Source organism: Suncus etruscus, chromosome 12, assembly GCF_024139225.1.
Source record: "Suncus etruscus isolate mSunEtr1 chromosome 12, mSunEtr1.pri.cur, whole genome shotgun sequence".
In the NCBI taxonomy this organism is placed as follows: domain Eukaryota; kingdom Metazoa; phylum Chordata; class Mammalia; order Eulipotyphla; family Soricidae; genus Suncus; species Suncus etruscus.
The window spans coordinates 11,818,271-11,834,757 of NC_064859.1; the positions used below are offsets into that span (position 1 = coordinate 11,818,271).

The following is a 16,487-nucleotide window of genomic DNA, read 5'->3' on the forward strand; positions in this document are numbered from 1 at the left end:
TTAAAAGAGGGTCACAAAACTTTTGCTGGTTGGGTGTAGGGAAAAAGGAACTCTTTGCTATCTGATTCAAGATCGGTGAAAAACAGTTTGGGAATTTTTTTTAAAAAAAATTAGCCATTGAACTTGCATGTGACCCAGAAATTCCACTCATGGCATATACCCCAAGAATCCCAAACTGATATCACAAAAACATATCTATACCCCTCTATTCATTGTAACACTGTTTATGGAAGCCAAGATCTAGAAAACAACCCAAAGTTTTCAACTTTTTGTTTTCAACTATTTTGTTTTGTTTTGTTTTGTTTTTTGGGCCACACCCGGCGATGCTCAGGGGTTACTCCTGGATATCTGCTCAGAAATAGCTGCTGGCAGGCATGGGGGACTATAATATGGAATGCTGGAATTTGAACTAACCATCTTAGGTCCTAGATCAGTTGCTTGCAAGGCAAACGCCGCTGTGCTATCTTTCCGGCCCCTGTTTTCAACTATTATTTCAACCCACAACTCATGTGATCAAGAGCAAATGGGTGGAGTAAGAAACACATATGCACAATGGAGTTCTACTTGGTTAGGAGAAAAGATAAAATCCTGTAATTGACCAATATGTAGATGAAATCATGCAGAGTGAAACTGCCTGAGGGAAAGGGGTACATACAAATCTCACTCAAATGTGAGCTATTAAGAAACATAGTAGGGTAATTAAAGACAAAAATAGTGGCTGTTCCTGAGAATCAACCTGCAGAACTGAGTTTGCCAAGGAGGTGAGTGAGGTTGGTAGCGGTACGTGGGGAGAGACACTGACACGCTGAATGTGATGCTGGAATATTGCACACCTACATGTGACTATGAGTCACTGTCAATCGTGAGCCTAAATAAAAATAGAAAAAGGAAAGAGGATCGAGAATGTAGCTAACCCTTAGCAGGGATGTCTCAGGATAAAGAAATGTGACCTATGGCCAGCCAGGCATAAGCACAGTGGGCAGGGTGCATGTCTTGCATAGGGCAAGCCTGGGTTGTCTTTAACATGACAGGATTCTCATGAGCTTCGAGCCAGGAGAAACCCTCCAATGCTGCCTGGTGGTGGCCCCAAACTAAAACCCCAAGAAATGATCTACTCTGGAGTGTGATATGCTTCAGAAAGTCACTGTCAAGAGTGATTGTGTAATGGGCAGAGCACTTACTTTACATGCAGCTGACCCAGGCTCAGCCCTCAGTACCATTAATGGTCCCTAAGCCCTTCCAGGAGTGATTCCTGAGCACAGAGCCACCCTGAGCACCATTTGAGTATGACCCTAAAATACCAAAAGTTGCTATATGTCTTGTGAGTGTCCATACATGGTCCAGAACCATAGAGCAGTGTTGGATTGACTTGTCTCAGGAATGTTTATCACAATGGTAATTTAGACTTGTTTTGCTAAGCAGAATAAAATCATTGATGCAGTCCCCAAGTATTAAATATGTTAATAAGGTAGATATTTCTTTTTATCTTTTTGTTGGTTTGCGGACCATGTCTTACAGTTCTGAGGGGCAACTCTGGCTCTGCGCTTGGGGAAGCATGGGTGGCTGGTATCAAACCAGGACCTCCCACATGCAAAGCCTGTGCTCCAGCAATTTGAGCTATTTTTCTGTCCCCTAAGTAGTCTTTTTTAGATTGGCTTTTATGTATAAGGCATGATTCATGCTCTCAGGCTCCAGGGAAAGTCCCATCAAAGATATAAGGCAGGAAAATAATACTAAGTTAAGTAACCCTCTTTCCCTTAACAACAGAAATCAGAGGTATCAGGTTGAAGTGTACAGGATCTAATGGATTACATGGGTGCTGTGAATTCAAAAGCAATTTCTTTCAATATAGCCTTCTTGGAACCTTGAAGCGGAGGGTTGTAAGTAGAAATGTCTGAATCTATTTTCAACCACTGCTTCTTAGCTCTTGGCCTCTGCCAGTTCGAAAGTGTGATCAAGCTCAGAAAGGCTAGTCTGGATAGTTAAGAAGATATCCAGGAAGTTGGAGACATAGTGGCAAGATTTAAACGCCTGCCTTGCTAGAGTTGACCCTGGGTCTATACCTGGCACCACATGGGTATCCAGAGTCCTGTCAGGAGTAAACACCTGAGCACAGCTGCATGTGTGCCAGAAACCAAAAGAAAAAAGTGGCTTGAGCAAGAAGTCATTGTGATAGTAGAAATATCAATTCAGCTAGGATGCAGCAAGGTCTGTCAGTCTGAAATTTAGATCTCACCAGTCTGGGAAATGTTTACTTGTGCTACAACAAGTGTGACCTCCAGCAGCAATTCAGAGCTAACTAAACTGAATTCTTCATCAAGAGGTATCACCTAATCCCAATATTACCCTCGTTTCATCCCAAATCAATTACTAGGTCCTGAAACTCCCTCTTGGCTTTGTATGTATTCCTTAATTATAAAAACAGATTAAACACAGACTGTTTTTGCTCTGCTTGTATGCATATCTCTGCTGTTTACCTCAGATTACATGGTATTGATTGGAGTATGTGCTCAGAGATATTTTAAAGAAAAAGTCACGTGTTGGAACCACATCTTCTTTCTTTTATTTTATTTTATTTTTTTTGGTTTTTTTGGGCCACACCCAGTAACGCTCAGGGGTTACTCCTTGCTATGCGCTCAGAAGTTGCTCCTGGCTTGGGGGACCATATGGGTCGCCGGGGGATCGAACTGCGGTCCGTCCAAGGCTAGCGCAGGCAAGGCAGGCACCTTACCTCTAGCGCCACTGCCCAGCCCCCAGCATCTTCTTTCGACTGGCCATGGTTTAAGCCTGTTTTTGAAGATAACCCTGTGCTTTGACATCAAATAGTTAAAAAGTTTATGTTCACTATTCTTCCTGATGTTCAGAATTAACCTGAGTGGGGAATACAGAGATCAAAGTATTTGGTAATCCAAAAACCTCCTTTCATGATCTGTCTGCCATCAAATGAAATAATCTGTGAAGTGGCATGGAAATCCTTATTTGCAGGCTTTCGAACCACCAGCCATAACATGTGTACTGGAAAGCAAAACCATCAAGTATTCAGAACACACAGCTTAGGTTATGTGTATATGTCAGTGTATTCTTTCCAAATGCCAGTTTCCTCCAGAATAATCTGCTTTTATTTCCGCTTTATTAGAGGAGTCAGAACATAAAAGGGGAGTATCTCCACCTTGCTTTCTGTTCTGGAGCTGATGGGACAAGGACATGTATAGGAAACCAACAGTGTGTCTTTGAGATGAAAAGTCAAGCGAAGTGGGATTGAGTGGAAAGGCAAGATGTACAGTTAGGGGTTAAAATCACAGCTCTTTAGCCACCAGGGATGGAAATTTCCAGCCCTTGATTTGATTTTCTCTGGCCCTGCAATTGAAAATAAAAATGTGAATATTAAAATCCAGTATAATATAGTATCATCTACATACTCAGTGCTTGTTGAGGCATTACTGGAATGCCTTGGACAAATCCACTATGATGTTATGCATTGTAGAGACATAGAGACATAGATACATGGTTCTTGTTTCTCCAGGAGTGTATCTTGTCCATTAGAAATCGGGGGGTGGGGGACAGAAGCCTCTAGAAAAGGAACATACTCAAAGTTTATAATTGCTAATTTATTAGGGAAAAATGCAGTATAAAACAGCAGCATGTTATGTTGACCTAAAGGTTGGCATCCTTAGAAGTATCTCTAGACTGTAATACTAAGAGTCTCCCTCTCTGTTTGACTCATTGGAGTGGTTTTCTGTATTTGCTCTGATTCCCAACAGAATAATCCTTCAGATGTCTCTCAAGTGCTTTTCAATTTGTTCCTTTACTTGGTAACTAATACCTGTGTTCATTCATTTAGCGCCAATAGTGGTTATCTTCTAAATTGCCATCATCATTATTATTTTGGGGGGGAGCCATACCCAGTGGTGCTCAGGACTTATTCATGGTTCTGCACTCAGGGATCTTTCCTGGTAGGCTCAGATGGGATACTAGGGGTTGAACCCAGAGCCATGTGCTAAGTGAGAGCCCTAAAAGTGATTCCATTAAGGCCAACTCCTCATGGGTCCTGCCTCTCCTCATTCCCTCACCTTGCTATCCCCTGGATGAGTTCTAATTTATTAGTGTTAAGTATGGTAAATAAGACATATTACTGACCAGATTGTCTGACCCTCGGCATCACATGGGGACTATAGGAGCTGTTATTACCTCTGTAGATTCCACCTGGATTCTCCTATAGTGTTGGGACAAGAGTCTAGGTCCCAAATTGGTGCTACCAGAAAGCTCCCCCAGCAGACCAGAAAGGGAAGAGACCAGTATTGGTGGAGCTTCTTGGATATGAACCAGATCCTACAGAGTGGGTCAAGTTGGGAACAGGAGAGACTCCTTCCAGACAGTATTCAGGTAGAGACATGATGTGCTAGTGGATATCTATACAAATGCCACACAGACCCTTTTTCTAGCGTGCAGTCTAAATATTGCCTTTCCACGAGAGAGTGTCTATGCACAAAGTTGTTCTTTAAAAATAGAATCAGTCCTAACTGCTTCTAAAGGGCTCAGGAAATGAGGACCAGGTTTTCTTTCTTCTCAGGTGTGATCCGGCTAAATCTTTCCACCTAAGTAGGTAATGCTTCCTTTCCACAATTGAAAGGAAATTGAGGTGTACCTACTCCCTTCAGGGTCAGCTGCCTGGTGTTTGCTTCTCTTTAAAAGTGTCCCAAGGACTTGCATATTCTTTGGAAAGAAAAGAAAAAGTAAGCAAAGAGAATTATTGTGCAGTTGTCAGTTGGTTGTCAAGTGGAAGATTTCCTTCATTGTCAGTTCTTTGACCTACAATCAGGACTGAAAATGTTTCCTTGATTATTTTAACATCAATGCCAGTAGAGTTTAATTCCCTGCAGACTGAGCAGGATGTCTTGCTAAATAGAATTGGTTCAGAAACAAACTTAAAAAAAAAACCCACAGATAGAGAAAACAGGCCCCAATGGCTGCAGCATCAACAGCGAGAAGGTAATTCAAGAAATGACCTAATCCAGGATCACAGGCTTTATTTGCAGCAATTGTAGGTGCACCCGCCTCTTGGGAATCAGAACTCAAATGTGGCCTCAGTAAGTGCACAGAAAAGGTCACATCTTAGTTTCTGGAATCAAAATAGCAACTCTGTGATTGGCTTCCACATTATGGGGCCTGTGTCTGAAGATCAGTAAGTTCTCTTTTCCCCCTGTTTTGTTTCTTCCCAGTCATGCCAAGAGGTGTTCAGGGCCTCTACCAGCTTGGTGCTTGGGAGTCATTTCTGGTGTTGTTCTGTGAAACATGCAGTCAGTACCAGGGATTGAACCTGGGCCTTCTGAAAGCTAGCTGCTCAGCTGCTCAGCTGCCTTTCCAGCCCTCATTCAGTTCTTTCCTAAGCTCTCCAAGGAACTAAGCCTAGTCAATGGAGGTGGGGAGGGCCTACACTAAAAGGGGGTTGACAGAGCAGCTCCAGGTGCTAGGCACTCGCATCCTGCTGAAACACAGGGAGACATCCACTCAGGCTCATCAGAGTGCTACAGTTGTGCTTGCTCCGAGAAGAGCATTTTTCAAGGGCAGGGTGCTCTTGTGGGTCCTGGCTGGGGAAATGCTATGAAACGAATATATCTTCCTGACTTGAACACAAGGACATTTATAAGGACTAAATTTTAGCTTCAAACAGTTGACTACTGGGGCCATTATTTCTCTCTATTTTAATAACCTTTTTCTTGAAGACTGGTGTTTTGGCCTCGCAGAGTGGTGGACATCTTGTTTTAGGTGGGCACAGCCCCAAACATGACCCTCCTGCAGGATGCTCAATCCGTGAGTGGGAGCAAGGTCCTTTGCTAGAACAATTCTTTCTAGAAGCCTAGAAGTGACAGCAGAGAAAGAATCTGGTCATTGGGTGATGCCAGGGGGGATATCATACTGTGAGGTAATACTAGACATTAGAGAGAGACACCGATGATTTAATGAACCTAAAAGAAAGAACTTCAGCAAAGTTACAAATGGTCCTTTTCACTGGTCAAGTTTTTCAGATATATAAACCACTTGTTTCTAACACCCTCAATTAAAAAGCTAACATGACTCTAAACTCACTTGACTTCGTTTTGTCAGCCAGACTTGGAAGGGAATATGGTAGTGCTGGCAGGGGCTAGATGCTCAATGGACAGATGGAATGGAACCCAGACAGGTACCATACATTCAAGGCATATGCTGGACCACATGAGCCAAATCACCTGGTCCATTCCTGTTTACCAATAGAAGCTTCTCTTACTCATGGCAAAAGATAACACTGCTGACCAGACTGTTTGGGGGCTTTCCCTATTTTTCAAAGCATCTGTGGAAGTCTTTATTTTCATAGATAGAGATGATTCCTACAAAAGGAAAATCTACTCTGATGTATTAGACTCAAATGATCCTAGTTATGTGGACATGGATTTAAGGATAAAAGAAAGTAAAGTTATCCCCAACTTTTGCACAGAGATAGTAAGTGGGGCAGGTTGGCAGTGAAAGTTGTTCACTGGCTCAAGGGCAGCTCCAATCAGAGGCAGGAAATGTTTATTTGAGCTTTATTGAGTGACTCAGTTTGGTGTAGCTTTGGGTCATTTTAAGCTCAGGCATCCTGTTTAAGTCATAGCATCATAATTTTATTCAGTTGAAAATAAATATACAACTGTTGGAAATACATATGAAGGGAGTTTAGACCTTCTTAAGCAGCAGATGCTAAGTGTGGAAATTTGAATATTTGGTCAATTCTGATTAGGTTAAGGCTTTCCCACAAGAAAAGCCACTCTCTCTTTTGCCAAAAAGTTGAGCTTATTCTACCCTCTATGACTTAAAAAATCATTTTGAGAAACAGCCTATAAATAGCACTAGTATGAATTCCACTAGATGTTGCTATAAAAATGTCATTGAAATAAATACAAATTTGCGGTATATCAAACAGATCATTGAACTTGAGGAAGCCCCTGAACAATGGCAGCTGAAAGGATATTCAGCTTGTGTAAAATGTGTTTAAACAGCACTGTTATAGTGACCATGTACATTACTAATTATAATTGTAATCCGAGAGGGACTTTATTCTCTAGTGTCAGACAGATGAGTGGGTGTTCAATAAAAACAAAAATGAAAGATGCTTGCCTTTATTAGCTCCAATTCCTTTCAGCAATATCGCTGACAGGTTTGTGTTTGCGTTATCAGTTAAGCAAAGCGATGCCTCTGGGCCCAATATGGTATGCCGTTTTAAGATCTGGAAAGTTCCACTCACTATTGATGACATTGAGTTTATTGTAATAATTATTATCCTTTCTAAGTGGTGTAAGAGCAGGAAAACAAATGTATCTGTTATATTTTCAAAGGGCTGTAACTTTCCTTCCATTCATCTGAGGAGGTAAACTAGAGAAGAGAGAGGGTTTCTTTTTGGTTCCTTTTTGGAGAGAACATAACATCCTGAACAGAGATAATAGGGGAGAGAAAGAATTGTTTCAGGCTCCTTCCTTCAGATCCAGCTTGAACCCTACTTTCAGAATAGCCTTTCTCAAAATAGCTTTAGTTGTGCCATTTCTAACTCAAAGATTCTGTTTGTTTGTTTGTTTGTTTGTTTTCTCCCCAACCCCCTACCCCATCCCACTACTATCCAATGCTCCTTCTTACCACCCAGGATTCATATTTTTTCTCCAACCCTTCTCACACCCACAAACAACATTCGGTTCTCTTGCTTCTAGTCTCCAGTGTAGTGCTTCTGCCTCCCACCTCCCATTGTTCAAGGCTTGTCTCAAGTGCAGTCTTTCTCCTAATTCGGATTCTTCTAATTCGAATTCCTGTGGCAGTATCCAGGTCCATCAACACTCATAGGTAGTAGAAAATAAACTAGAGAGTTATTTTCTCGGGTTCCGATAGTGACTGCCATTTCATACTCAAACCTAGATCATAGGCAGTTATGCTCTTGAGGATTAAGGAGGAAAGGTCTTCAGGCCAGAGCAATAGGACTGCAGGTAGGGTGCTAGCCTTGCATGTTTGATCCCCAGCATCCCTTTTAGTTCTCTGAACCCTACCAGGAGTGATCCCTGAGTGCAGAGCCAGCGGTTAGCCCTGAACACTGCTAGGTGTGGCTCAAAAATCTAAAAACGAAGGAATAGCCTTAATGCATAGGTTTGATCGACTGATTTGGTACAGGGAGTTAAGCACATCAGCCTTTTATGTTTTGTTCAGGTAGTAGGGTGAGGTTCTTGAATTCAGTAGCTAACTCAGAAACTGAAGTCTTGGCTAATTCCATCTTCCATATGACTTGAGCATCTACCCCAGAGCTGGGCACCAGGAATGTACATCCAGCCCTCCACTTTAGACATAGAGGGGAGACAGACATGACAAAAATTGAAGTGAGCCGCTTAGATGAGGCTTTAGACTATGCAGAAATCTGGCTTCTTGACCTTAGCACATCAACAAAGGAAGTCAAGTCCAATCTTTAGTTGGACACACATGCAAAAATGACTCCAAAGTGATAGAATCTTTGCACAGATAAACAGCTAACAGATGATGGAGAATGTGTGTCCAAACAAAGTCATCTGGAAAGACATGCGTGCCATGGAGAGGAAACTTCTGACTATTCACCACACCTTGAAAGATGAACAGAGCAGGCCTGGTTTCCCTTATCGAGGAAGGTTCATGTCTGGGAAGATGGAGCTCAGAGAAATTCTCAAACACACGATGTGGCCCTTCCTCCTCATAGGTCGTTATTAACTGTTCTTACCCTAAATGGCCACGACACTTAATCTCTTTCCTAATTTTATTATTTTACTTGCTATCACAAGACCGTAACTCTTAAGACATTCAGGTGAGATTAAGGGTGGAGGAGATGGAATAAAGCTTTTAAAATCTTTGATTACCTCAGAGAACGTATTTGCTTTCTTTACCAGGAAGTTGGGTTTTTGTTCTGTTTTGTTTTCTCCCAATGCCAAGAGGGGATTAATGAGTAGGCGCTAGGATTGCCAGCTTGCTTTGATTTCAGTTTATGTAATTAAACAGTTCCCAGAATGACTTGAGGTTCTCTCTGGGCATCAAAACATGCTTCTCAGATGTTTGAGGTGTGGAGCCATCCTGCTGCCCTCAATGAGAGGAGGGAGGTCAAGAGGAGAAGAAGCAGAATGATTCTGTGAAATCTCCCTCCTGTGTGGAAAGAAATGATGGTGCCATTGACATAGTGCCCACTGAGCTAAGTGCCTTTGAAAACAAAAATGTGAAATTCCATTCAAATAGACCTAGAATTAATAACTCCAGGCAAGGTGGCCACCGGAAAGAGTCCCAGCAGCCAACTTGGATTTGTCAGTGAAATCTGGACTGGACATGAGAGCTGCTCTGACCATTTCACCCACTTAGAGGGAGACTCGTTTCATATTTGGGTACAGCTTGGAGAAAAGGTCTAGACAGGTGGATATGCTTGAGTCCTCTCATCAAGAATGGAGTTGACATGGTGGGTGTGAAGAAGGCAATGCCATAATCATAAAGAGAGAACAGAGGGTCTCCAGCAGGACTGGGGATTCTGGCACCAAATATCTGTGGGGAGGAGGAACAACTGACAGAGGAGACTGAAAACACCAGCCAGAATTAGTAAGAAAGCTACGGGAAATGAGTGTTTGTTGGAAGAAGAGTTGAGAGGAAAATGCTGCTCAGAAGACAGGAAACACAAAGACTTGATAATAATAACTGAAATATCAGATTAGGAATCATAATAATGGGTGGTCTTGAAGGGCCATCACTTAGGTGACATCCTGAGTACCATTGTAAATGGGAATTTCATCCAAATAAGATGGAAGACAGGTTGTCTTATAGTTATGTTGTTATGGTGTGTTGTGTTGTCAGTTGTGTTATGTAATTTTGGAGCCACACCCAGTAATGCTCAGGGTGCTCACAGTGGTATTGGTGAACCAGGTAGTGGCAAAACTTGAACCCAAGCCTTCTGCATGCTAAGCACATGCTCAGTCTGAGCTTTCTCTTCAGCTCTTGTCATTTTCTCATATATATTGGGGAATCATACCTTGCTGTTCTCAGGAATCACTCCTGCCTGTGCTCAGGGGACCCAAGAATTGAATCCAGGGGGAATGCATGCAAGGCAAACACCCCCCCCCCCTGCTCTGTCTCTGGCCCTCAATTTTTTTTGCTTTGTTTTATTGGGTCACACCCAGCAGAACTCAGGGGTTAGTTACTCCTGGATCTGCACTCAGAAATCACTCCTGGCTGGCTGGAATTCAAACCACCATTCATTCTGGGTCAGCTGTGTACAAGGCAAACGCTCTACCTCTGTACTGTCTCTCTGGCCCCATCCAGCCTTCATTTTTATAGATGAGAAAACAGTATAGGGAGCTGAAGTCATTTTTCTAATATCACACAGCCTGTAAGGGATGAGTCAGGGTGGAAGCTGGTCTCCCAGCTTCGAATCCTTCTTTCTGCCTGTTGTCCAGTGTTGGACAGATTAGCCACATACAGGAAAAAAGAACTAGGGACTTCTTGCAGTGCCAGCGATCAAGCCCGTGCCTTCCACTGCAAAGTGTGCACTGAGCTATCTTTGGCCTGGGATCTGGATTCTTTCTAACAGGAAAACATTCCCTTGTTGGTAAAACCCAAGCCCTAATCAGTGACCCTGGAATGACATTGCAGCAGTGTTTCTGATGGGCGTGAGATTCAGCTGGATTAGGGCAGTGCTAAGGGCATGGTGCAGCTGTATTTGCTGTGAGCAAGCCTTGTTCCAAGTCAAGTGCTCTAGTTTCTTAATCATGAAACACCGCCCCATATATGGTCATGTAACTGAATATGTGCCTCATTTAAAAATAAATTCTTTCATGATTTTTTATCAGTAAATGTTTGATCAGTATACCTAGTAGGTATATACCCTAGGTCATTTACATTGTTTTCAAACAACAAGGGATGGCAAGTGGAAAAAGTTGAAGACGCCCTGCCCTGAACCTGTAGGTCTCCAGAAAGGTGCCCTGGTCCAGCAGCACCAGCAGATCCTGAGCAGCTATTAAAGGGATGATTCTCATACAAGTTCCCAGAATTCAGGCTTCTCCCTTAGACATCAGGCTCCTCCCCAAATACCAGATGAAGTCCCAGATCATCTGAATGGAAACTACTTGGGACTTCAGAATCCCATAAATTTTCTAGAAGTCTCTGTTCCACAAGCTTCTAGCCCTTGTTCTTGGAGAATCCTCCAAAAGGATAAGAAAAGGAAACTCAAGTCACGTAGAATCCATTGGATCACAGGCACAGAGCAAATTGTTAGACATAAATGGAAGAGTATCAGTGCTTTCGAGGTCTGGCTGAGCCTGGTGGGAACTGCCCAGGGGTCTGTCAGAAGTACTGATGCCTGAGTCCCCCTCCGAAATCTTGGTTTTCTTGACCACAGCTTGGCCTAAGGATTCAGTTTTGAAAGGAGGATTTTGGTGCAAATGTGTGACTGGGAGATGGATCATTGAAATGGGATATGGGTGACAAGGAAGCCTTCATGCTTTGGATTATAGTTGTACAAGAGAAGAAACAGGGCTGACATTGGGGGGGGGGGTAAAAAACATAACTAATAAAAGACAAGTCAGACCAAAGACTGTGCAGATACTTGCCAAGAGAATAATTCTAAAGATCGTAGCAAGGGATAAAGAGGTATGAACTCCTAGCAATTCTCGACTCCGGACTTATTTCCAGAGAGATGTCAGTAATAAATTAGGTGTCCGCTCTTGATCATTTTGTGAACAAAGTTGGTCACTTTTACTCAATCTTTATGGAAATTATTCTGCTAATTGGGGGTGGGGTAGGCCAATATACTCCTGGTAGCTACACTATGACTTTGTGCTTATGCTAAGAACCCCAGGAACCTGAATATTTGGCTCAGTGGTGAAATACAACTGAGGTTAAGTGGCATGGCCCTAGGTTTGAGCCCAGGCATTGTGTGCTCACACACACACACACACACACACACACACACACACACACACACACACACGCGCGAGTGCATGCTACGTGCATTCCCATTTGCATGCAAACACAGAGAATGTACTCTGGCCCACTGGTCTCTCAAACATCCCTATTTACCTTTTGCCCCCTGACCTTTCCACTTGGTTATTTTAGCTGACCTGGTCATTTTAGTGGCCCTCAAACATTCTCTGTTCCCACATCCTGACGTTTATTGTTACCTTTTCCCTCTGCTCCTTCTCTCCGTGTCTGCCTCGCTTTATCTAGAATTGTGGTCTCTTCATTCAGAGTATGAGCACTCTATTCTCCTCCTGTTTTCACCCCTTGGGTTATTAAGGCATTCTACTAACATTTTCCTCTTTGAAGATATTTCCCATATCTTCAACTGCATCATCATCCCCAAGGACACTGATGGCTTATAATCATTGCCCTCTGCTTGGCACAACCTAGGAGCTTAAGGGTACAATCAAGAGACTGTGAAAATGACTTGCAGTCCATCCTTTTCCTACAAGTGCCATGGACCACAGAGGAGACGGTCCTGAGTTAAATCCCTGGTACTGAAAAATGATGGATGGATGGATGGATAGATGGATGGATGATAGATGGATGGATGGATGGATGGATGATGGATGGATGGATGGGTAAATGGATGGGTGAATAGATGGATGGATGAGTAGATGGATGGGTAGACGGAGGGATATCAGGGATATCTCTAGTATATTGTTTATGGTGACAAGAACCTAGCTTATTGTATTTTTGGCTTGGGGCCACATCTTTTGGTGCCCAGGGACTATTCTCAGAGGTGCTCAGGGGACTGAGCATTGAACCTTGGTCTCTGTGTACAAAGCATGTGTTCCAGCCTATATAATCTTTCTGTACCTACAAATTCTTGTGTTTGATCAGCAAAGAACTGAAGATTACAGATATAAGTTCCACAACAAAGCAAGCAAATTTATTCAAGCTCAGTACACAACAGAGAGAAAAGATGTGTCACCATATAGTCAATTCCTATCAGCACAGGATGATCAACAGGCAGGCCACGTGAATTATAGTCACTCCTGACATGCCTAAACAGTAATGTTTTATTTTATGGCCTCAGGGTAGATTAGACGATCACGTCATTTTGGGGTGGGATTTGGTAGGATGGATGATTGATAGATTTAGGTTTATATAACCAAACGGTCCTATGTGTGCAACTACTCACAATGCAAGCAGAAAAATCCACTAAGGGAAAGCGTTTAGATGCTAATCAGATTATAGAGAGCTGTTAACAAGGTGGTGAATCAAGGGCATGAGCCAGACCTGCCTGCGCAGGCGTTAGGTCAGAAAAACCCTAGTAGGTATTTCCCAGGGGCAGCTCCATCAGTATTGAGCCCTGATGTACCTTCATTCCTACATCTGTTTTCACCAACCACTTCCCATTTTAGCTTCTGCCTCTGAACCTGACCCCTGCTAACAACTCTGGTTAGATGGGGTCAGAGTGATAGTGATAGTACAGATGGGAGGATGTTTACCTTGCACACAGCTGACCTGGGTTCAATCTCTGGCATCCCCATATGGTCCCACAAGCACTGCCAGGACTAATTCCTTAGTGCAGAATCAGGAGTAAGTCCTAAGCATCCCTGACCATAAAGTGACTAGAAGAATGACAATGAGGTGTGACTGTTGTTTGGCCACTCTAAAAGCAGCCTTGAGGGGGAAATCTTCAGGAAACAGGCCCTAAGGGATCCCAGAAGGACCCTTCCTCCCTTCCTCCACCTCAAGGAAAGTGGTCATTGTTGTATTAACCAGGTTCCATCCTATTTAGGAGATGCTTGTTACTCATTGGATCGAAACATTCTTTGGATTGGTCTCTTAATCCTGCCTGTTCTACACCACACAGCGTGGTCTGGTGCTTCCCAATAGAGACCCCAGATTTTAGGAAAAATCACTTGCGGTTTCGGTTTTCCACCTTCTGAGGAACGGAAGGCTTCTGTATGAGAGTTCCTGAACCTGTTTTATCCCCTTCACTGTGTGTGGATTATCTTCTGCGTTGGCGTTTGCTTCCAGACCTGCATCACTCCAGTGCTCTGGATTTGGGCATGAGGCTTCTAGGTCATGATGAAAAAAGGGGGCTCTTGACTCATCACTGGATGTGAGTTTCCCAGGGCTACGCAGTTGGAGGCTCAAAACAAGAGAAGTATGTTCTCCAGCTGGTGTGGAGGCTCATGTGATGAGGCAGAAATCAAGGTGTCTGTTGTGCTCTCTCCACAGGCTTTAGGTAGAGAATTTCTGCTTCTTCTGTGGCCCCACATGCTTTGGCTGTGGCTATGTCGCTCCCTTTGTGCCTTAGTGGCCACAGACCCTTCTCGGGTTTCCTCATTCCTCTATCAACCTCCCTTTTGCATCAATAAGCATGATTGCCTTCAGGGTCCATCCCGCTGATCCAGCGCCTTGTCTCATCTCACGACACTTAACTTCATTATATTATTCAAGTATTTTTGTTTTGTTTCGTTTTGTTTTGTTCTGACTCCCTAAGGTAACATTCACTCCTTATGGGACTGGATAAAGGATGTTTTGGGGGTGGGGAAGAAGCAGGCACAGTCCAGCACTCGGACTTAGTTTACAAAGGCTCAGAGAAGTATTCCTAGAGCACTCTTCAAGGTGGAGGCAGAAGTCAAAAGCCTCATCTTTTTCTTGCTTATTCAGGACTTGTCTCTCTAGGCCAACCTAGGACCCAGACAAGTAAGACAGAAGAGAGATTTTAAAATAACTCCTTGTGCCCTGTTTTCTTGTCTGGTCTTCTACTGCTGGGATTCATTCGCCTTCTTCACCAAGTCTTCTGGAACTTCAGGTTTTCAGGGTCCTGGCTTGTGCAAGCAGCTGCCATAGATTGAACTAATAGGCCTTTTCTTCTCCCCTCTCAGGACCGCCTCTTTTTTGTCATGGAATATGTCAATGGTGGAGACCTCATGTTCCAGATCCAGCGCTCTAGAAAATTCGATGAACCTCGTTCCCGGTTCTATGCTGCAGAGGTGACGTCAGCTCTCATGTTTCTCCACCAGCATGGAGTCATCTACAGGTAGTCTCTTCTATCTTTCTTTCCTCCCTGCGAGTGAAAAAATTAAGACTTGTCCAGAATTTTCTACTAGCTTTGGCCCCTGCCCAAACAGTCTCTTAGCAACTAGCATTAGATTGTTTGTTCCAATTTGCTTACAGAGAACTTTTTTGGGGTCTGTTTATCACTGCAAATGTTAATATTTTAATAGCCCCGGGAGATCTGATCCACTGTTTGTGCCAGTTTTGATTGAAAGCCCCAGCATGACATTTTAAAGGCTTGGCGCCATGCGACCTTGGGGTGACCTTCATTCCCCCCCACCTTCCTTGAACATCAGGGCATTCTCTTTACTTTTCCTCTGTGCCATGAACTTCCTCCACTTCCCAACCTCTTGCCACTTCCTGAGTTTGTTTGGCTTAGTCTCCAGCAGATAGAATCAGAGGAGTTGCTGAAGGAGGCGGACCTCGGGGTTTATGATCTGGGGGTGGAGGGGAAGGGAAGGAGACAATATTCAACAGGAAGTGACTCTTTACAGATCATCCAGTCCTTCTTATTGTCCTATCCCCCTTCCCTTCCAAGAAAACAGACTGAACGGACACACCACACACACACACACACACACACACACACACACACACACACACACACACACACATCATACACACACACAAATATTCTGTCTCTCTGTCTCTCTGTCTCTGTCTGTCTGTCTGTCTGTCTCTCTTCCTCTCTCTCTCTTCCTCTCTCTCTCTCTCTCTCTCTCTCTCTCTCTCTCTCTCTCTCTCTCTCTCTCTCTCTCTCTCTCTCTCTCTCTCTCTCTCTCTCTCTCATTTTCCAGTAAAGTTCAGGCCTATTTACGCAGGTCCTTCTATGAGGTCAGGAATTCTGGGAGGAGTAAATATTTATAATTAGCAGCAAGGACACTAAAGTCCTTCTGATTTTTTGCAGTGGCTGTCAACTTTTTGAATTGCTTGTTCTTCCTACTCCGTTGTGTTTTCAGTCTAGGTAAAAAAAAAATCCAAATCTTAGTCACTCCCAGAATGTTCCTGACCCCCATCCTGGGAGCAATGCCCTTAGTAAAATGCACTTTGGAAGCTCAGGTCAACTCTTTGGCCACCCCCACCTCCCTTCCTCCCCTTATCTCATAGCTTCCTCTCTTAGCTCTGAGGCTCCCTATGGCCTTCATGGTACAGCTTGGCTCTCTAGCCTGCTCTTCTGGGCCTCCACACTGGGCCTCATGAACACTATTGTCTATCAAAGTGCCATGATGCCGTGGCTTAAACCAATCCCATGGATTCTTTCACAATTCCAAGGGGTCAGGAATCTGAGTATGGTGTGATGGACCCTCTCTCTGCTCAGGCTGAGTTCCAGCTGCCAGTCTGGTTGTCTGCTCACACCATGGTTGGTATGGCCTCCACATCCACATCCCCTCCTCACGGACCTTGTCTTCACAGCAGCAGGAGAGATTGTCTTTTGTGTTTTGAATCTCACTTTGGGGAAG

General features: G+C 43.6%; 1 protein-coding gene across 2 annotated transcripts in view; it reads left to right on the forward strand.

The window, feature by feature from the left end:
* The window catches only part of PRKCE (protein kinase C epsilon), a 468,053-nt gene that overhangs the window by 366,853 nt on the left and 84,713 nt on the right, over positions 1-16,487 (forward strand). For both annotated transcript variants that reach the window (XM_049784348.1, XM_049784347.1), the window contains exon 11: positions 14,856-15,010. In XM_049784348.1, coding sequence (XP_049640305.1) covers positions 14,856-15,010 — 155 coding nt within the window. The remainder of the gene's footprint in view (positions 1-14,855; positions 15,011-16,487) is intronic.